Source organism: Ursus arctos, unplaced genomic scaffold (genome assembly GCF_023065955.2).
Source record: "Ursus arctos isolate Adak ecotype North America unplaced genomic scaffold, UrsArc2.0 scaffold_19, whole genome shotgun sequence".
Taxonomy (NCBI): Eukaryota; Metazoa; Chordata; class Mammalia; order Carnivora; family Ursidae; genus Ursus; species Ursus arctos.
The window spans coordinates 57,317,852-57,338,738 of record NW_026622863.1 but is presented as its reverse complement, the minus strand read 5'-3'; the positions used below and the strand labels follow the sequence as shown (position 1 = coordinate 57,338,738).

Below are 20,887 nucleotides of genomic sequence, written 5' to 3'. Positions count from 1 at the left end.
AGAAGTGTTCTGGAGGAGGGGGCATTTGAGCTTCTTATTAAAGGATGAGGGCATTTGGGTTTGGAGAGATGGGGAAGAACATTCCAGGCAGAAGGCATAGGATGTGAAGAGTGAAAATGGGAGTGGGGTGGGAGGGACTGGAGAATGTTTGAAGGGTGAGATGGGAGAGGACGGTGGGACCAGACTGCAGATCTCAAATGCCTGGAAGAGAAACTGCAAGTCCAGGGATGCTGGGAAGCCATGGGAAGGCTGCAAGCTGGGGAGGGTCAGGGTCAGCTCTGGGTGCAGAAAGATGCCTCTGGAACCCTGCAGGAAAAGGAACGAGGAGGGGAGGGCAGGAGGAAGGCTGGGGTGAGGGTTCAGGCAGGAGAAGATGAAGTCTGAGTGTCACGACCGTGGGAATGAAGAGGAGAGGAGGCAGTAGTGACAGGCAGGAGGGATGGAGCTTGGGGACTGAGGGACCGTGGGGGCTAGGTGTGCCTGTGGTCATGGGAAGGAAAGATGTCCCCTGTCCTATAGGGATGGAGTTGGCCACTGGAAATGGAGGACAGCCTGATGGGAAAGAAAGACATGAGGGTGCCGAAAGGGAGTCAGGGCCACAGAGGAACTGAGGATGAAACTGAGTCTATTTAAGTGAGGACTGTTTTAATTACCAATGACAGAGACTCAAATGACCTAAGCATAAGAGGGAATTAATTGTGTAGATAAGGCTTCAGGCATGGCTGGATCCAGGTATCTCAATCATCATCAGGAATCTGTCTGCATCTTTGGTGTCTGCTTTCCTCATGTTGTCTTTGCTTTCAGGCACGTTCTCTTCCCATATGGTGATGTGAGAACCCCCAGCAGCTCCAACCTAGACTCCAACCAGCCCAGCAAACTTAGCAGAAAAAGAAAGATCCTCTTTTGTAACAGATCCAGCAAAAGTCCAAGGGTGGACTCCATATCCTCGATTGATTTTTAAGCTCGCCCCTGAAGAAATCACTCAGAAAATCAAGGTGCTAGTACCTAGAAAGCAGAGAGCCTGTGCTTATCAAGTCAAGTCAGAGACCATTTGGAAGAGGAGAGGAGAGTACTAGAGATATAGGTAACAGGGACAGAGAGGGGAGGGCAGACAGAATAACTAAGAAAGTCCAGCCTCTTCTCCCACACTTCCTGCTGAGAGCTCTGCAGACACAAAGAAAGACACGCCTAAGGAAAACCTGTGTGGCACAACCCCTTCACTCCTGCACTTGGGCCCAGGAGCCCCCAGATCGTCCACATCCACCTCTGGACCCAGGAATCCAGTCTCCCACTCCCTCCTCCCTTAGACCCCGAGGTCCAGAATCCCAGCTCCTTCTTCCCTCAGGCCCAGGAGTTGGATTCCTCCAGCCCCTCCCCCCCCCGGTACCATGGCAACCAGGCCCCCTGCCCACCTTTCCCTCCCCCATACAGAATTCAGTTTCTGTTTAAATCTGGCCTGTGTCTAACCAGTTCCTGCGTTAGACAGGGATGAGCGGAGGGCAAGTGGGACCAGAAAGGGGATGACAGAGGGCAGGGGAGCCAGTTATGAGAGAAGAGAGGAGGAGAGAGATGGAAAAAGGAGACTGGGGAAAGATGGGGAGAGAAGTAGGGAGACAGAGAGAGGGTGGTAGGCTTGGAGAGAGGTAGAACGCTATGAAGAGAGAGAGGGACGGAGGGCTGGGGAAATGGTGGGGAAACTAGGGGAGAAGGAGACTGTGGGGATGGAGGGAGGGAGGGGGAGAGCAATGGGGAGGAAGAGGGCAGAGAAATCAAGGGAAAGAGTGGAGGAGAGATGGGGAGAGGTCAGGGGGAAAAGATCAGGAGAGAGGGGGAGGAGGGCTGAGAGATGGGGAGAGAAGGGGGATGAGAGAGGGACAGAGGCAGGGAGAGTCAGAGAGTTGAGGAGACAGGGAGAGACGGAGGTAGAAGCAGGAAAGTGGCAAAGAAGGAATTGGGGCACACAGGAATCGGAACTCACTGGGTTCCCAGAGGTTAGGGGAACCCGGATTCCTATGTGGTCTCAGCCTTCCAGTTCTTCCTTTTTTTACCCCCGGGGCTTCAAAGAGGAGGAGGAGATAGCAGCAGGGAGAAGGAGCTGGGGTGGGTGGCCCAGTCAGGGCTCTTCTCCCCATCCTCCTGAGACATCCCCCACCCACCTTCCCAGGGTGCAGCAAGAGGTGGAGACCCTGTGCTCCTCCACCGTGGGCAACTCCAGCATGCACAGGGAGGCAGGTACTGAGCAGCGTCTGTGTGCGTGTGTGTACTGGGGGGAGGGGAGGGCCCTTCATCCATATCCCCTGTGGTAACCCTGACTCGCAGTGTGGCCTTAAGCGAGTCACTGGCCTACCAGAAAGCCACCCCAAACTCTGACGTTCGCCAGATTCCTGGGCAGCATCCTTTGGACCTCAAACTACATTTCTCATGAGCCTTTGCAGTTCCCTGGCCAGTGGTCTGGACCCAGAACTACATTTCCCATGAGCCTCTGGGGCCTTCGCAACTCTTCCGAGGCTATTGTCTCCCTAGGTGCTCTGCCCTGGTCTCTCACACTCTCCTTTTCTCCCACACCGAGCTCAGCAGCTTCCCCCAAGCCACTCCTCCTCCCTACTTCCCATCTTCAGCGGTCCCACTACCAACCTGGTCACTGGGCTGGACCCCAGGTACTGGCCCTCCCCTCCCACTTCCTCCCACAGCCATCAGTCCACAGCCCCACCTTCCTGCCCACTCCCTTTGTCCTCTGCCTATCTCTCCCTCCCACAGCCCCAGCTCAGGTCTTGTCCTCTGCCACAAGGATGCTTTCTCTACCTCACCTCCGGTCGTTTTTCCCCTCAAGCCCATTCCCCACTTGGCTCCTGAGGGGTCTTCTGACCACCATCACTGACCCTGTCTCTCCTCTGCTCACACCTCCCCTTCCTTCTCCATCACCTCCAGGATAGAGTCCCAAACCCTCAGCCTCAGACCCCGTGTGGTCTGCCAGCCGACTACTCCAGCCTCATGATCCGGGGCTCCCTACCTGCACTCTACTTTAGTAGGGTCCTTCCTTCCTTCATTCATTCGCTCAGTCAACATTTGTCAAGTAACATCTTGGTAAGGATGCATTTGGCTAGCATGTGATAGAAATTGGACTTAGTGTAGTATAAAGAATAGGGGAACCATTATCACCCAAAAAGAAGCCCGGAAGTGGGGCGTGGTTTGTGTTTGGTTGAGTCAGTGGCTCAATGATGTCATTGAGGACCCAGCTTTTATTTCGCTGCCTTTAGGCCTGGGATGTGTCTCCTTTGCATACCAGCTTGCTTACCAGAGAATGGCTGCCACAGTCCCAGGCATCATTTGCAGAGGTCTTCATCTCAAGAACCCCCAAATGATCTCTCCTCACATCTTACTGGCCAGCACTCAGTCACCCACTCACTCTTGTCTCAACCCCTGGCAAAAAGATTATCATAATTATTTTAGTCAGCGGTCCTCAATCCTGGCTACACACCAAGTGAAAGGATTAAAAAAAAATCTATACCAAACCTCACTTCAGATTCAATTTAACCAGCATCTCTAGGATTTGGGTCCTTGCATCTATATTTTGTGAATGCTTGCCAGGTGACTGCAAGGAATAGTAAGCGTTGGAAGTCACTGGTTTAAACTGGATGGGATACCTCCGAGGAAACCAGATTGGTGAGCCTCCCCTGAGTTGCATGGGCGAGGAATGGACCCTTCTCAAATGGGGGAAGAAGAATGGGAATGCCTGAGTGGGTATCCTTTCTTGGTGTCTGCTACAAGCACCTACTCTGTTCCAGGAGCTATGCCAGGCATAGCAAATGACCTCGTGGCAAAACAGACACTGTTTCTGTCCTCAGATCTCTTTTATTTTTTTATTTATTTTTTAAAGATTTTATTTTTATTTATTTATTTATTTGAGAGAGAGAGACAGAGATAGCCACAGAGATAGCGAGAGGGAGCAGGAGCAGGGAGAGGGAGAAACAGGGAGGAGAGGGAGAAGCAGGCTCCCCACGGAGCAGGGAGGGTCAGTCCCAGGACCCCAGGATCACAACCCTAGCCAAAGGCAGATGCTTAACCAACTGAGCCACCCAGGCGCTCCTATCCTCAGGTCTCTTTTAGAGTCTTTGAAGACCTCTTCCTTTTGCAGATCTCTGCCCCACATCATCTCTAAGCTAGACTGAGGCACCCATGTGATACATATAATTTATGTAGAGATCCAGAAAAGTTGAATGGGACTGAGTTGGCCAGTTTCGTAGACCCACTGATCTACAGTTTTGTGGCTGGCTTTGTGGTACTTTGGAACCAGTAACATTTTTAACTTACCAGGGTGCAGACTTTGGCGCCAGCCATCAGAAAGCCCATGGATCCCCAGTGTTTTGCCTGTGCTGCCCAATGAGTGAAATGACCCAGTCTGTTCCCATGCAGGGAGGGCGGACATGAAACACACTATCTCACAAATCATTAATAACCTACAGATGCAGTAACCGTGCCTTAGCCTTGGGGCTGAAGGGAATTCTGAGAAGTTGCTGCAGATGACCGTATTCTCTTTTGCTTAAAACCATAGTCCCCGGTGGTCCCTCTGCCAAAGGACTCTAAACATCCTTTTCCCTGCCATTTCTTTTCCTTCCTTTCTTTTTTCTTTCTTTTTTTTTTTAAGTAGGTTCCATGCCCAGTGTGGAGCCCAATGCAGGGCTAGAACTCACGACCCTGAGATCAAGACCTGAGCTGAGATCAAGAGTTGGATGCTCAACCGACTGAGCCACCCAGGCGCCCCCCTGCCATTTATCTGGCAAGCTCCTTCTTATTCCCTGGGTCTCACTGTAGATATTACCTCCTCCAAGGAGCCTTCCCTGATTGCTCCTAGACTAGGCTTCACCTTCACCTCATGACACCTCCACTGTAGCTTCTATTGCCCTTTACAGTGACTGCTTCCCCCACTGGACTGGGGGCTCTTGGAGGGCATGGCACTTGGTCTAGACAAGAGTGGGATGAGAGGCAGCAGACTAGGGAGACTGAGAACACAGAATCTGGATCCAGATGCCTCAATTTTCATCCTGATTCTATCCCTTAAGGCTGCGTGACCTTGAGCAAGTCCCATCATCTCTCTCTCCTTCCATTTCATCATTTGTTAAACTGCACTATTTCAGAAAGCTTTGAAAAGTGATCGGCTTTTTATTTTATTTTATTTTTAAAGTAAGCTCTATGCCCACTGTGAGGCTTGAACTCAAAACCCCGAGATCAAGAATTGCATGCTCTACCAACTGAGCCAGCCAGGTGCCCCAGGGCTGGGCTTTTTAAAAGGGATTGTAAACATATAGTTATTATTATTGTTATGTGGACAGATTTGAGGAGGTTATTGCGTTGGAGGGATGTAGGGGAAGCCAGTATAGCTGGAAGAAAGTGATCAGAGAAGTCAACAGGGGCGACCACACGCAGGGCAGGTGCTTCTCAAAGGAGATCTTGTTAAAATGCAGATTCTGATCCCGTGGGTCTGGGGTGGACCCCGAAATGCTGTGTTTCTTTCTTTCTTTTTTTTTTTTTTGTTCCAATTTATTTTCCAAGTTGCATGCATACAACGAAGAGATCTTAAATATATTTCAATCGGTTTTGACAAATGCCTAGGTTCATCTCACCCAAACCACTGTGAAGCATAGGCTATTCCTACCACACCAGTTCCCTCACACTGAAATGCTGTATTGCAAATAGGGTACTGCTCCCCAGATCACACACTGAGGAGCGAGTCCCCACCTCAGGGAGGACTGTATCCTGACAGCAAGAGGAAGCCACTGGTGGTTTGCAAACATGGGTCACTGTGACAGAATGATCACCCCACCTGCCCTGTGGAAACGGATGGGAGGTGGGATGACGGGGACCAGAGCAGGAGACTTACGATGGTATAAGCCGAGTCAGAGACTGCCGGGAGCATAGCTGTGACATGGCTGTGTGCTGGAGACAGCCTGTATCTGCTCACAAGAGCCAATTGTTAAATTTTGCAAGCTGGTTGTTAAAACTGTGGGGAGCATGGAATTGGTCATGGTGGGAGTACTGACAGTATGAACACTGGCAAATGCTACGATCTGTGTGTGCGTGCGTGTGTGCATGTGTAAGAGAGACACAGAGACAGAATATTAATTAAACATTTACCAGCACACCCCTGAGTTTAGGGACTTGTACTGAGGGAGTCCGTAACACATGGAATGTCTTAGTAGGAGGGTGTTAGGGAGGACTTATTATTATGGGAGCTGCTGGGTTGGGTGACTTTGGGAGGATTCAGGGAAGCAGGCTTTCCTCTGGATCGGATCTTGGCAGGAAGTGGAGGCAAGTCTATGACGCAGGAGGGATGAATGGAACGAACGTTGTGGGTGGGGAAGAAGCAGCATCAGCTCTGAACCAAGAGGAGGATGTTTGGTCACTTTGTGGTTTGGACAGTGTTCATGTTGTGTGGTGATGAGACGTGACTCCGCTCTTATTTTTATCTTGGTCCGTCATGGTCACAGAGTGGCCTTGGCTGATGTGGGTGTTCTGTGAGATTGTTTAGGTCCGACATAAACAGCCCTGGCTGTCAAGGGCTGCTTTCCTCTTTGTTCATCTGCTGAAACAAAGAGACACCCCCAAACACAATGGCATGAAGAAGAGAGTGTATTTCTCTCATGTGACACGAGGCAGGTGGCCTGGATTGGTGGGACATCTCAGCCCCATGAGATGACTCAGGGACCCAGATTCCCTCCATATTGTTGCTCGAGCCTGGCTGAAGCTGGCTTATTGCTACATCTACATTCCAGTACAGGGGAAGGGGCAACAAGTCAGAGACAAGCAACTTTCTTTTAAATGACTCCAAAACTGCCCGCCTCACTCCCCTAACACTGTTGGTGAGAACTCGTTCACATGGCCACACAGAGCTGCAAGGGATGCTGGGAACTGTTCTCTCTAGCCCGGTGGCCGTGTGCCAAGTCAAACTCTAAGACCATAGAGGAGGGGGAACATGGATTATGTGGGACAACTAGCAGTTGGCCATAAGAGAGACCCGTCAGTGGATGGAGGAGTTGCATACAATGGCTCAGGTTTGGCAGCTGTTATCAGCCTAGTTGGAGCCAGGAGGCCGGTTCTGAGAGTGTTGGGAAAACCACATACTGGATTCAAAGGCTGCTGCCGGGCTGGGGTGACTGGAATAGGAAGCAAAACGCGGCAAGTCCGGTCCACTTCCTCCTGCCTTGCAATCTCTCTGTAGCGCCCCCCTTTCAGGCAGAGCCTACCAGGAACCTAGCTGTTGGAGCAGAACCCGGGTTGGTAGTGTCCCCGCCCTGGGATCACAGAGTGGGTGCAGAAGGGAGTTGTTGGAGCTGAGAGGCAACAGCTTAGTAACTGGCATCAGAGCTATTTGGGAGTGGCATGGACAATGCTTCGTGATGCCCATTTAGGCCGAATAATGTCTGAGGAGTGCTCAGGGCAGCTGACACTGAGTTCTTCATCCCCAGGAGCCCTCCTTGTGGACCTAGAGACCCCAGAGGAAACACAAGCCCGGAGCCTGGGCAGGCCTGTCAAATCCTCGTGAGTGGTCCCTGGCCCCATGACTTCTGATCTCAGCTCCCCCGAGGGTGATGACGGTGACCCCTGACCTCAGAGGTCCCTGCCCACTTGCTCTCTCCCCAGGAAGCAGTACTTGCGCCACGTCATTGCAGAATACGAGGCGCTGGACCGAGAGCTCCCGTGCATCCGGAAGTTCCCTACACCACCCGCTGCCCAGCCTCTCTGTCTGTGCATGGAGACCTCAGTGAGTGCCGCCCCCCCCCCCCCCCGTGCCTGTCCCTGGGACCCAGGCCCTGAGCTTCTGCACAGCTTGGGTGGGAGGATAAAAAGGGAACCGGCTCAGAAAGGAGGTGGACAGGGCTTAAATCTAGGCTCTGCTGCTTACCAGCTGTGGGCTTGGCTCCAGGTTTTAGGTTGCTAAAGATTATGAATTTGTCAAAAGATCAATAGTCACATTTATCACTGCTGATCCCAGAAAGGCAGAAAGAGGGGGAGAAGGAGGGGCAGAGAAGGACAGAGATTGAAAGGCAGAGAGCAGGGAGACTGGGGACACAGGGAGTCCTGTGAATCCGTCTACCATGAAATTCTGTAAAGTTTGCAAATATTGCAGACTCAAGATAAAGCCCCTGTTTTTGGCGGATTCCGAGAACTGGTCATTCAGTGTACAAATCTGTTGGCAATCCCTGCCATCCGTCAGAAGAGGTATCTACTAGGTTCTCGCTGGTAAATTAAAAGCACCTTAATGGGATGCTTCCATGTGCCGGCCACAGGACCCAGGGCAGTCTCGCAGCCGATGTGTGTGACTTTAGCCCAACACAGAGATTATTGTCTTTGTTAGGGGACCCAATTCCCAGCCCATCCCTCCTCTTCTTTGTGGCTCTGAACAGGGGACCCCGCCTCCTCCACACATACACCCACAGCTTGCCTTCCAGGAGGTGACCAATTTCATGATTTCATCCTAGTTCATCAGCAGTTTTACATGTTATGACTGCAGCATATCACCTTGAACATGGTAATCTCATGTGGAAAATGTGGTTAGTGGTCAATGTTTCTGAATAACAAGAAGTCACAACCCCTATGATCCTTATTATTATTTTTTTTACAACTGAACGTTCCTTAAAATGCTAATATCATAAAAGGAAAAGTGTGCAACTTTAATCCTTGTGGGATCTTCAAGAGCTAATAAAAGCCTGCCATCCAGTGCAGGTTTCCAGAAAAGTTTCTGGTAGCTTGGTAAAGTTGGCCAAATTGGTGAATCATGTAAGCCAACTGTTCCCTGGCAGATCGGCTCGGTGAGAAGTGATTTTTTGGAGAATGACCTCTTAGAATGACAGGTAGATGCTTTTGTACCTCAGAGATACCTGCGCTCCCCGCTTTGACTAGAGTGATAGGATCCAGAGATCGAGTGTGAACCTTGCCTCTCAAATGCTACCTGGGATTCTGGCAGGTTCTGCAAGTGGGTCTAAGGTGGGGACTTCGTAACCTGGACTGAACCTGAGTGTCACATGGCGAGGCTCTCTCTCTTGACTCCTCCAGCCGGAGGAGGACCTTACCCACCTGGAGGTGCTGGAGGCTCTGGAGGCCGAGTTACCCGGCGCCATGGAGAGCGGGCGCGTGAGCAGCATCCGCTTTGAAAATATGAATGTCATCTGTGGGACTGCGGGGCGCCGGGACAGGTGAGACTGCCCCTGGTCGAGGCCAGGGCCCGGAGGGCACGAGAGAGGCGGGGCCAAGAGTGGGGGAGGTGAAGGGTGTGGCCTAGTGAGCGCGGTGGGGAGGGGCGGGGCCAGAGCCGAGGCGCTGAGTGGGCGGGGCCGGGAAAGGAAGGCAGTGTGGTCTGGAGAGGGGCCTTGTTGGTGCGCGGGAGGGACGACGCGGCTGAGTGAGAAGCGGGAAGCGGCTCGAGCCGAGAGTGAGCGCAGTGAGGGGGCACGGCCAGGTGAGATCAGAGAGGAGGAGGAATCTGGAGTGAGGAAATGGACTTTGAGTGACCTGGAGAGATAAAACTGAAGTGTGGGGTCGGAACCGGGGAAGGCAGCTCTGAGGGGGCGGATCCTGGACCCAGCACATTGAGGGGGTGGGACCAGGAGAGATCTGGAGGGCCCGCGGCCTGGAGTGTCAAGTTGGGGGTGAGGTCGGGAGAAACCTCGTCTCAGGGAACATGCCTGAGAGACACACTGAAGGGCCCGGCCCTGGAGCGGCGGTTTGAAGAGATGGAGCCTCGACAGACCACAATTAGGGGACAGGACCAGGCTGAGAGAAGATGGGACCTAGAATGACCCGCGTTAAGGATCGAAGTACGGGTTGACTTCGGCGACAGGGCAGGGCTGCAGAGGGGTTTAGGGACAGAGCGACGAGATGAGCAACCGGAGTGTGTAAACGAACAGCGACCAGGCAGGGACCCTCCGACAATCAAAGGCGGAGCTGGGACCACCAGCGATTCCTTTCGGTCTCCGCCCCGTCCCTGTCCTCTTGGCCCGCCCCCTTGCAGGTGGCTCATCACGGTCACGGACTTCCAGACTCGCTCTCGGCTGCTGCGCTCCGGCATCCGCCTCCGCGGGAACGCACACCCGCTGGTGCGCCACGACGAACTGCTGCTGGCCGATTACCGCCTGCACCTGCGGCGCTCCCTTGTCCGGCGGCGCATGCTCGAGGCCCTGGGGGCGGAGCCGACCGAGGAAGACTAAAGCTTACAGGGCGGCCCCAGCTGCGCTTGCACACCGCCCAGCTGGCTCGGGCTACCCACCCGGAACCCCCGAGGGAAAGGGGCGTTGCCTCCCCAGGAAGGAGGCGGGGCCGGCTCGAGGGGGTGGATACTGTGAGTTTAATTATAAAGAATGACCTGGTACAAAAGCCATTTCTCTCTGCAAAATCTTGGTGGGGAGTCAGGGGGAGGGAGGTGATAGGGGGTAGGGACGAACCCCCATAATATAATCCCGCCTCCCTCATCTTCCCCAAGTCCCTGCAAATGGACGCCTGGGTCCCAATCCCTTGAAGGATGAACTGAGGCTCGCGAGAGGGCAGACCCGGGCGCCGGGGCTTTCAACCCATGCCGATCCCTGTCTTAGAGAGAACCAGACGTCCTCATCCGCCCCCCTCCTCTTTTCTCCTCCCACCCCCCTTGGAAGACAATTCTCGGGCTTTTATTTCAGGTTTTTTTTTTTTTTCTGGATTTTTTTTGTTTGTGTTCTAGGGTTTGTTTTTTTTTTTGTATTTTCTTTAGTTATTGTTCCTCTTTTTGCTTTATCCTCTCCGCCCCGCGCTGCCCCCATCCAGTCCCTTCCCCCTCCCACCCCGACCTCTCCTCCCCACCCCCACCCCCTACACCCTCCCCAACCCCGCGGCACCCATCCAGAATGAACAAGCCCTTGATAGACGGGCGCCGCGCAGGCCCCCTGCGGACGGGGGGCATCCGACAAGGGAGAGGGGGCGGGTAGGGGCCCAGCGCGACCTCTGCCCCCCTCCTTGACCCCTCCCCCCTCCCACGACCCTCCCACAAGGTTCCCCGCAGATCCCTGACGTGGTGAGGGGAGAGGGCTGCAAGCGCCCTCCCCCCCCATGGACGGAGCGCCCCCCCCTCGGGGGTAGGGGGCAGCAGAGGGGGAATGGGCTTGGGGAAAGGAGGGGGAGCTCCCTTCTTTGGCAGCTGAACATGGGGGGGACCTGAGGGCAATGCCCTCCCCCCTTTACCCACAGTAGGAGAGGGGGCTTCCCAGGGGAAGGGGTGGCTTAAAATTCCCAAGCCCCAGGAATAAAGGGAGCGGGGAAGCGTGCAGGAAGGAACAGCCATGCTGGAGGGAGAAGGAGTTTCTTGGAGAGAAGGAAAGGTGTGTGGGGGGGATCTTCGTGCAAAATGGATGAGAGATGGTCCAGGAAGAACTAGGAAGAATGAGAGGAGTGGGGATGTGCAAGAGGTCACAGATTGGAGCAGGGAGAAGAGGAAGCATGGAAGCATGGTGAGCAAGAGGGGAGAGTGCATAGGGTCTTCTCTCACCAGGAGAAAGGAGCGTCCAAGAGGTGAGAAAATAGGCAGGGTAAGAGCTGTTCCTCCACAGGCACAAAAAATAAGGATGCTAGGAAAAGAAACGACAGTACAGCCCAAGAGTGTGCAGAAGAAGACAAGTGTGCAAAAGGAGAGAGATGGTTGAGTTCCCCCCGGGCAGATGGAAAAAGTCACCGAGGAGCCAACAAGAGCAAGGAGAAATTCAAGAATGAGTGTGCAGCAAAGCCACAGTCTGCAGGAATGTTGTTAGAGAAGGAACATGGCTTCAAGAGAGCAGCGGAGGTGCTGGGGAGGGCATGTGTGCAAGAGTTGAGTGTGTGAGAAAGTTCACAGAAGAGTGGAGAATGAAGCAGGACACAGATTTGGAAAAGAAGGGTGCACGGGAGTGGGAGCCTGGCAAAGAGGAAGGGAATGAGCATTTGAGAGAGAAGCAGTTCCTGGGAGGCAGGTGTACCAGATGCTGGATAAGTGATGGTGTGAGGAGGGGAGGAGCAGGGAAGGGCGTGGGAGTGTCACTGTGAGAGGGAGAGGTGGGGAGAGTCAGAAAACGTGGGGGTTCGAGAACAAGAAGGAGAAATGCTTAAAGACATGGGTCAGGAGCGGTGCATGGGATAGCAAGTGTGCAAGAGCTGAATAAAGGCAGGTGTGTTCACAGAATAAATGTGTGCGCACAGAGTTTGTGAGTGGGTAGGGAAAAGGGTGTCCCAAGTGTGTCTGCAGCAAGGGTTTAGAGATTTTCAGAAGTGAGGTGTGTAAGGGAGGGTACCAAGGAAAGAGTACGCAGGCAAGAGTTTGAGACAGTAAGGGTATGGAACGTGGGAGAAGAAATGCGTGTGTGCCGGGGAACAGGGCGTGTTTGAGCGCTGAGGGCCTCGCGAGCCAGAAGCGAAGGCGGAGTGTGCAAGACAGCGAGAGGGCAAATTTGTGCAAAATTGTAGCCCAGGGAGAGGAGAGGCAAGCAGGCGTGCAAAGGAGCGTGCAAGAGGCCAGGGAGGGGAGGGGGGGCGGCGGCTGCTGTGTGTGCTAGGGAGAGGGGAAGGTGGGCAGAGCCCAGGGGCCTGGAGAGGGGGGAAGGGTTGTTAGAGGGGCGGCAGGTGGTGGAATCTGAGGGCACCCCCTTCCCCTGCGGCCGGGGACAACCCCCATCCAATCAGGCTCAGGGCTGACCCTCTATGGCTCTGTCTGTTCCCCCCTCCCCAGAACCGACCCTTCCCTCCTCCTCCATCCCCCTCCGTGATTTCCTCCATCACCCCCCCTCTGCTCCCTGCTTCACACAGTCTTGTGTCAGCTGCCCCCTCCTGTGAGGTGCAAATGTCTGGCCAGGATCAGGCCACCTGGTGACCTCCGGCCTTGGGAGAGGAGGGCAGGGCGCAGTTCTAGCAGAGTCCCTGGCCCAGGGGGAAGAGAATGATGGTCAGGGGTCAGAGGTCAAGAGGCCAGTAGGCTCAAGGGTTCTGTGGACGGGCTGGTCCGTCCAGGCCAGCCATCACCTCTCCAGGAAGAATTTGAGAGCCCGGTCGATGTTCATGCGGTGGCCCACCCTGGTCACGCCCAGATCGACGTAATCCTCCTTGGTCAAGGCGGGCAGATGGGAGCCATCGATCTCGTGGTCCAGGAACTGTGCTCGGTGCTCAGCCAAGCCTAGCCACTCGAGCCAATCAGCCACGTCGAACTTGGTCCAGAACCCCAGAGGTTTAGCGCCGAAGGGCTTGTCCGGGGGCAGCGAAAGCAGGCGGGTTGGTGAGAGGGAACGGGAGGCCCCTGACAAGGCTCCACCAAGCCCCCCGGATATCCCGGGGTGTGGTGGCACGAAGACAGGGGCAAAAGGGTCAGCTGAGCCTCCTGCACCCCCTGTTGGGGAGCCGCGGATGTCAAAGAGGCCCGGATACAGGGGTCCGGAAGGCAGGATGGGCAGGGACGAGGGCCTGGGCGCAGGGCTGACCTTGTGCTCCGAGGCGGGCAGCAGTGAGGGGCTGGGGGCCCGGCGGAGCAGGGGTGGCCGCATCTCGAACTCCACGCCCTGGAGGTGGCGGGTGGACGTGGAGGAGGAGGCTGAGGGTGAGGTGGCCCCCGGAGCTGCAGCGGCTGAAGGGGGGACCCCGCTTCCTGTGGGGAGTGGCGGCAGAGGTGGTTTGGGCCAGTTCTGAAACAGGCTGCTGACGGGTTTGGAGAGGATCGAGGACTGGGAGTCTTCAGAGAGTCTGGAAGGTGACAAAGGGGCAGGGGTGGAGGAAGGGGTTTGGAGGGCAATGGCAGGGTGAGAAAGAGGCAGAGGTCGGGATGTAGGGAGAGAAGAGAGACAGGAGGGGGGGTAGAGAGGTGGAGAAGAGATGGGAAGAGATAGAAAGAGCGAGGGGATAAGACAGATGTCAGGACAGAAATGAAGGGAGAGAAGAACGAGAGGACAGGGAGAGGGTGACAGTCAAGAGAGATGAAAGAAAAAGAGACATTAAGTGATAATAATAATAATCGCCACCACTTACTGATGCTCACGTGTGCCAGGCATTGTTCTAAGTGCTTTACATATCGCATCTCAGTGTATTCCCCATGACAGCCCTGATGCAGGTTACTATTATTATCAGCAGCACAGAGAGGTTAAATAACTTGCCTAAGGACACACAGCCAGGAAGTGGCAGAGCCCAGTTACATGGCACCAAAGTCTGAGCTCTTAACCACTACTCTATACTGCCTATCGGGTTATGGCCAGTCACAGCAGAGTGGAAGACAGGGAGACGGTGAGAGAGGAACAAAAAGAGGGTGAGCGTTCAAGGGAGAGAGATGGAAGGGGATAGGGACAGAGAGAGAGAGAGAGGGAGAGAGATGAGGAGAGGGAGATGAAAGAGAGAAGAAACAAGGGGAGAAAAAGGTTCCCCTCATCCCTTTAGCTCCCTTCAGAACAGTCCTGCCTCAGGGCCTTTGAACTGGCTGTTCCCAGCAGCCATGGGATCTGCTCCCTCCCTTCCTCCAGTTTCTGCTTGTCTTGCTGGTTATTTGAGAGGCCTTCTCTAACCATCCCCCATCCCTGCCTCATTAGACTATGAGCTCCTTGAGAGCAGGGCTTTGCCTGTCCTTCCCCCTGTGGGCAACCCGTCACCCAGAAGGGCACCCAGCGCACAGTAGGTCGTAAACCAATAGCATCTGTCGCCTACGTTAAGCATTCTCTCCTCCACCCAGAATACTTAAACCTAATCAGCCAGTTGCCTTAAGATCTCAAAGGCCTGAAAATACCACGTTCAAATATCACATAAGTTCATCAGACCCTCAGAGTTATAGTGAGCTCGGCAGATGGACAAGGGGGTTAAGAAAGCTCTCCTCACTTTCTCCGTGTGCCTGAATCAGGAATGTGACTCTACTTTCCCTAAGATTAAAAGGTCTTGAATGAGCTTGAACTTTGTAGTGATTCTGGCTAAGCTAGCTGCTTGAGGAAACTTCTTCACTATCCCGTATTTTTCCCTCTACACTTGCTGGGCTTTGGCAAGAGGCCCCTCCCCTCCCCCAACTCGTGTCAACATTTAACCCTCTCATAAACCCTTTAGGTGGGTCCAGTGCTGTCCCCCTTCTACAGAGAGGTGGATTCCTTTGCCTAAGGTCACCCAGTTAGAAGTCCAGGGCTGGGGTGCCTGGGTGGCACAGCGGTTAAGCGTCTGCCTTCGGCTCAGGGCGTGATCCCAGCATTGTGGGATCGAGCCCCACATCAGGCTCCTCTGCTATGGGCCTGCTTCTTCCTCTCCCACTCACCCTGCTTGTGTTCCCTCTCTCGCTGGCTGTCTCTATCTCTGTCAAATAAATAAATAAAATCTTAAAAAAAAAAAAAAAAAAAGAAGTCCAGGGCTGAGACCAAGGCCCAAGAAGCCCAGCTCCAGACGCACATCCGAAGCCCTGCGCCCTAAAGAATCTGAATCTTGAGACGCACGGGGTTCAAGGGACTCGCAGATTTCAGGGACTGTCAGAAATGACAACCCGCCGAGCAAACAGACTTTGGCAAATTGTGCTCCAATCTCTTGTTAATAACTTTGTTGTTCATCAGGGGATGTGTGTTGTCATGGTGATGGAAGAGACCACAAAAGCTACTGAGATAAAGTATCTGTGAACGCGTGCTTCTCAGAGGACGGACTTCTGCAAGCCAGCCTCGTTTCTGTTTTCTTTCTGCTACCTGGGACCCTCAAAGGATGCGGCTATGGCGAAGGTAGACTCTGGTACCCACAGCATTGGCCCCTGTGGCCTCCGTCACCAACCACCAGCCCCGGCTCACCTCTGCCTCTGCAGGGAAGAGGTCCTCTCTGGGACGTAGCCGGCTCCCCCGTGGTGGCTGTCCCCGCTTCCCCCGCTGCCTCCCCGGGCCCAGGGCAGAGCGCCACCAGCTGCCGAGGAGCCCCCAAATTGCTGAAGCTTGGAGCTGAGTTCACTGATGATGCTGGCTTTTACTGTGGCCAAGGCTGAGGCCTGAGGCTGGGCCAGGGGCCCGGGCAGGGGTGGTGGCGGTGGGCCCGGGCCCTCCTCCCAGGGCAGCAGCTTCCGAGGCAGAGAGGAGGCTGATGGCAAGGGCACCGGCGGGCCTTCCGGCTCTATAGGCACCGGACCCCCAGCCATACCCGCCGTTGAAGGTCCTGTGCAACCGCTCAGGGCCAGCAGCCCATCCGTTCCAGCCCCTGTCACGGAGACGGTGGGGCTGGTGGGAGTGACAGGGTCCCGCAGTCCCCCACTAGGGCCGGGCCTCAGGCCTCCACCGGTCCCCAGAGCCCGGCCCCGGAGCTTAGAAGGAGTCATGAGCTGCGGGGGATACGGTGGGCCAGGAGTACCACTCCCCCCGAAGGCCTGGCCGTCCAGGTAGGCCACGTATGTGTCCAGAAGCTCTGGCCCACTGGCCACACTGGCCCCCCCGCCGCCACCACCACCGCCTCCGGCGCTGCCACCGCCTTCGGCAGAAAGGCTGCTCAGTGTGGACGCGCTGCTGATGGTCTCCAGAGGGTGGTCACTGCTGCTCCGACTGTCCACCTCCTCGATACCCGAATCGGTGCCAGGCGGTGGGTCTGGGCCAGGCTGCGGGGCCGGCGGAGCAGGGGCAGCCGGGGCCGGTGGGCCTGGTGGAGGGGGGTCCCCTGGAGCCACGGGGGCCCCCTGGGTCAGTGTGGCCACCTCACTGTCATAGGAAGTCAGGCTGGATGCCGTGGAGTCCAGGGTGGGAGGTGCGGCGGCAACAGGAGGTGGTGGCACAGGGGGCAGTGGGGTGGTTGGGGTGGGTGGGTCCGGCAGCGGATGCGGAGGCCCAGGTGTGAGGGGCGACTCTGGCTTCTCGAAGCTGTTGGAGAACTCCAGAGGCGGGGGCAGCGGTTCCACAAAGAGGAATTCGCCATCTTCCACATCCACCGAGGGAGCAGGGGGCGGCAGGACTAGCAGGGGAAGCCCATTCTCTTCACTGCCCCGCGGGGAGGTCGGCGAAGGCGGGACGGACCGGCGTGGGCTGGGCGGCGGAACCCCCGGCCCGTCTTCCGAGGGGGGTCCCCTTCCCCCCGCCCCACTGGCTCTGGGCTGGCAGTTCTCAAGGAACCGCACGTGTAGGGGCAGCCGTTCTGGCTCCTCGGGGGCTCCCGACCTCCACGCCTTGCTCACCCCGGGGTGTGGGGGCGGGGGCTCCGGCCCCAGCTGGAGGAGGAGGGGCCCGACCCCGGGAGCTGTAGGGGGCAAGCGGTGCAGCAAGGAGCGTCGGGCAGCTGGAGGGCTGGCCGGAAGGGACTTCTCCTGGCTGCCCAGGCCTGCCCGGTACCCCAGCTCCCGGCGGGCGGGGTCCGGTGGTGAGGCCCCCCAGAGACGCAGCACTGGCTCATGGTGGGCGTGGGGCGAGTGGTGGTGTGGGGTGGGCGGCGGGGCCTCGTAGCGGGGCGATGGGGGCCTTGGAGGGGGCTGGGGGGGCCCACCACCCTCCGAGGACTCCTTCAGCGCCCGCTCTCGGGCTGCCAGGGCCAGCCCGAGCGGGGAGGCGGGGTCCAGGGCCTTGCCGGTCAGCGGGTGGACCAGAGGTCGGGGCGGCAGGAAGCTGGTGAAGGCGCTGCTGCCCCCGCTGCCCCCGTAGGCGCGGCTGCCGGCCCCGTAAGCCCCGTAGCCGCCGCCACTCCCCGCGCCTGCAGACTCCAGCCGGAGGTAGGGCTCGGCAGAGAACATGCCTTCATCGATGGATTTCGAGTGGCGCAGCCGGGGACCCGGGGGCGCCCCTGGGCCCAGCCCGCCGTCGCCGCCATCCTCGTCCCCCGCGTCGGTGGAGAGGAAGAGCGTGGATCGCCGGCGGGCTTCGTTCTGCCAGCCCCCTTCCCTCCGGGCCGCCCCCACCAGGGCCGCTCCGAACTGGCTGGTGAAATCCAGGGTGGCGGGGCCGCTGGGCGAGGTAGGGGTGGGCACGGGCGAGGGGGACGGCGGCACCGGCGACATGGCCGGGGCGGGGCTCGGCGCCGAGGAGCCGCCACCGCCGCCGCCGGCAGCCTCGGGCTGGGTGGGGGGTTCCGCCTCGGTGCTGCTGCCCTGGCTGCTGCGGCCGCTGCTACTGGTGGACGGAGCCTTGATGATGATGGTAGGGATGGGGATGGAGTTCTTCTCCGAGGGGGCGGCCGCGGTCGGCGGCGGCTGCGGGGACGCCGGAGACGTGGGCGAGGGGGCGGGAGGGAGGCCGCCGCCCTTCTGAGGCTCGCCTTCGACTTTGGTCTGCTTGACCAGGGGCCCCTTGCGCCCGCGGCCCGAGCGGGCTGGCACGTACATGGCCGCGCTGGCCGCCCGGGGGGGCAGCTGGAAGTAGCGCAGGGCCGGGGCCTGGGAGGAGCTGATGCCGCCCCCGCCATGGTGCGACGGGGACGGGGCCCCCGGGGTGGGGCTAGGCCCGCCGCCCCGCCAGCCGCGCAGGCTGGGCTGGGGCCCCAGAGCCAGTCGGGGTGGGGGGTCGTCGGGAGAGCCACCCGTCTCCATCTCCGGGGGATGAGGGGGGTGGGCGTGGTGGTGGTGAGGCTGGGGGGGCGGGGCGTGATGGTGGTGGTGGTGGGGCGGGTGGTGGTGGGCGGGGGGCAGGGGCCCGCTGTGGTACAGGCTCTTCTCACGGCCCCCTACACGTGTGTCGGGAAGGGAGGGTCCATCAAAGGATGCGGGGGAAGAGGAGGGGAGGGGGCCACCCGAGCTGGGGTTGAAGGGCCCCCCTCTGGGGGATGGGGTGAGGCGGCCAGAGGAGGAGGGGGCTGGAGGTGTGCTGTAGGGGGGCTCCGGTGGGGACGTGGTGGGCGGCGGGGGGATGTCCTCCGAGCCAGGCACAGACAGGCTGCGACTGAACTTCATGGCTGGGGGAGCTAGGTAGGGTCTATCATCTTCTGCAGCCCCTGGGGAAGACACAATGGATCCAGGAGTGGGGGGAGGGGGTCTCCCTCCTCCCCTATCCCATAGTACTACAATATTAATGAAATAACAACAACAACAACAACAGCAACAGCAACAACAACAACACCACGACGCCACTGAGTATATGCTAAGACCCTCACACGAATCAGTCTAGAGCTCCCCAGCTGTGGTAAATCGACTTGGTGACACAGGCTGTGCGTTGCACATCAGCAACCGGCAGAGGGAGCAAGGGGAGATGGGGCGACATTCAGCTGAACTTCCTCCCCGTGCCAGGAGGGGGCGCCGTTTTCTAATGCCCACAAAGACACAGCCTATGCTAGTGGTAGCTTGGGGTGAGCAAAAGTCCCTGGAGCCAGGGAGAGATGCCATGTTTAGGTGTATAGTTATAGATTTCTTTTCATGTATACGCAGAAATAAAATGTAATTAGCACATCAAACCTGTGCTTTCACAGACGGAACTGCTTAGGGTGAGGCTAAAGTTTACGAGAGAGAGCCGATTTATAGGGAAGCAATGTTGGGTGGCTTTACAGGTAGTTGAGATGAAGTAAATGAGGAGATACAGGCAGAGGGCACAGATGCAAGACTCACACTGGCAGACTGTGGACGCTGGAAGTGGGAGAAAAGCTAGACCCAATCAGCAAAAGGACTCGGAGTGGATTGGAAAGAGTGAAGTCTCTTGCCTAATTATCACTGTCAGGGCTCAGTCTTTGACCCTCTTCTCCCCTCTGACTACTCTCTCCCCCTTGGCACTCTTAAGCGACATGCTGCTTCATTCACTGGCTCCCTGCTGAAGACGCCCACATCTTTCCTGGGGCTCAGTCCTCTCCCCTGAGCTCCAGACTCCTATATCCAAATGCCATATCCACTTACTCGGATGTCTCACCAGCATCTGAAACTCTGCAGGCCCCCAGCTGTGCTCCTGATCTCCTCCCACCCCACAGTCTCCCCCATCTGAGCACAAGTGGCTCAATCCTACCTCAGGACCTTTGTCTTGGCTGTTCTCACTACCTGGAATACCTTATGGCCATATATCCACATGGCTCTCCCTCTTCATTTTCACGTTTTAGCTCAAATCTGCCTCCCAGCACTCCTGATCTCTCTTATTCTCCTCTGCTTTTCCCCCCACAGAACATACCACTGTCAACCTTCTATATAATTGTCTTGTTTCTTATCCTTATAATCTGTTGTCTGTCTTCCCCTGCTAGAAGGCAAGCTCCATGAGGACAGGACCCTTCCCTCTGTTTTGCTCACTGACATATCCCCAGCAGTCTAGGACTTATGGTGGGTGCTCAGTAAACATTTGTAGCATGCATGCATGCATCAGTGAAGTCAGGTATAAGAGAGAAGAAACTAGGTGGTGGGGGCTTCGACTCACTCCATCCAGGCAGGAACAATAACATGCCCATTTTCTAGATGCAGAACCCAAGGCCCAGAGAGCCAGAATTCAAAGCCAGTTTTGCCCAACAACAAAGCCTGAGCTCTTTGCCCAGAGCGATGGAACTGCGGTCATATACGAAAGTAGAAAAGAACATTTCAAAGCCCCTCCGTTCCTCCTGTAAACTGTCACCCTCCCAGCCTGCCCCTCCCCTGCTGGTGACATTATACCCACCCTTCCAGGTGACATACCAATAGATTTTTGCCGGAGCATAAGCCCAGGTCCCGGAGGCAGGTAAGAAGGACGTTCATAACTTGGCTGTGAGCGGTGGTGCGGATCGAAGCTTGACTTTGGGGTGGCAGTCAGAGAAAAAAGACAATAGAGAAAGATCAGTCTGGGCGTGAAGATTCATGACTTTACCACACAGCCAGCCCCCAAGCCTTCTCCAAGCCTCTGCAGGAAGGGTGAGAGGCCTGGAGGAGGCAAAAGGGAACTCTGGGGGAGGGAAATGTGTCTGAGTTTGGGCAGTGGGGAGAAAGAAAGAAAAGAAAGCAGATTCTCAGGCAGCCCTGTTTGCTCTGCTTCCCATACCCATTACTAACCTGGGTCTTTTCTCCGTTCTC

At 56.4% G+C, this 20,887-nt stretch overlaps 2 protein-coding genes across 3 annotated transcripts in view; one reads left to right on the top strand and one right to left on the bottom strand.

Moving 5' to 3' along the window:
- The first annotated feature begins 718 nt into the window (after positions 1–718).
- On the top strand, positions 719–10,332 carry CUNH19orf81 (chromosome unknown C19orf81 homolog). The gene is made up of 7 exons (XM_048223971.2): positions 719–732; positions 1,240–1,383; positions 2,165–2,232; positions 7,464–7,536; positions 7,639–7,759; positions 9,052–9,191; positions 10,007–10,332. The coding sequence occupies exons 1-7, from the start codon at positions 719–721 to the stop codon at positions 10,200–10,202; spliced, it is 756 nt and encodes a 251-aa protein (XP_048079928.1). The 3' UTR covers positions 10,203–10,332.
- A 2,585-nt stretch (positions 10,333–12,917) lies between these two features.
- SHANK1 (SH3 and multiple ankyrin repeat domains 1) overlaps positions 12,918–20,887 on the bottom strand; it is a 43,825-nt gene continuing 35,855 nt past the window's right edge. Inside the window, exons 21-23 of one of the 2 annotated variants that reach the window (XM_057314610.1) lie at positions 20,516–20,612; positions 15,771–18,870; positions 12,918–13,719 (exon numbers count right to left, since the gene is read on the bottom strand). In XM_057314610.1, coding sequence (XP_057170593.1) covers positions 13,005–13,719; positions 15,771–18,870; positions 20,516–20,612 — 3,912 coding nt within the window. In that variant the 3' untranslated portion in view covers positions 12,918–13,004. Of the gene's footprint in view, positions 13,720–15,437; positions 18,871–20,515; positions 20,613–20,887 lie in introns of those variants that run through there. The other variant, XM_057314609.1, reaches the window with a different exon arrangement.

Excerpts from the sequence above, each read along its gene's own strand:
- CUNH19orf81 (XM_048223971.2), top strand. Across the intron at positions 1,384-2,164 it reads TCCAGCCCCTCCCCCCCCCG|GGTGCAGCAAGAGGTGGAGA; the intron begins GTACCATGGCAA and ends CCACCTTCCCAG. Across the intron at positions 7,760-9,051 it reads GTCTGTGCATGGAGACCTCA|CCGGAGGAGGACCTTACCCA; the intron begins GTGAGTGCCGCC and ends TGACTCCTCCAG.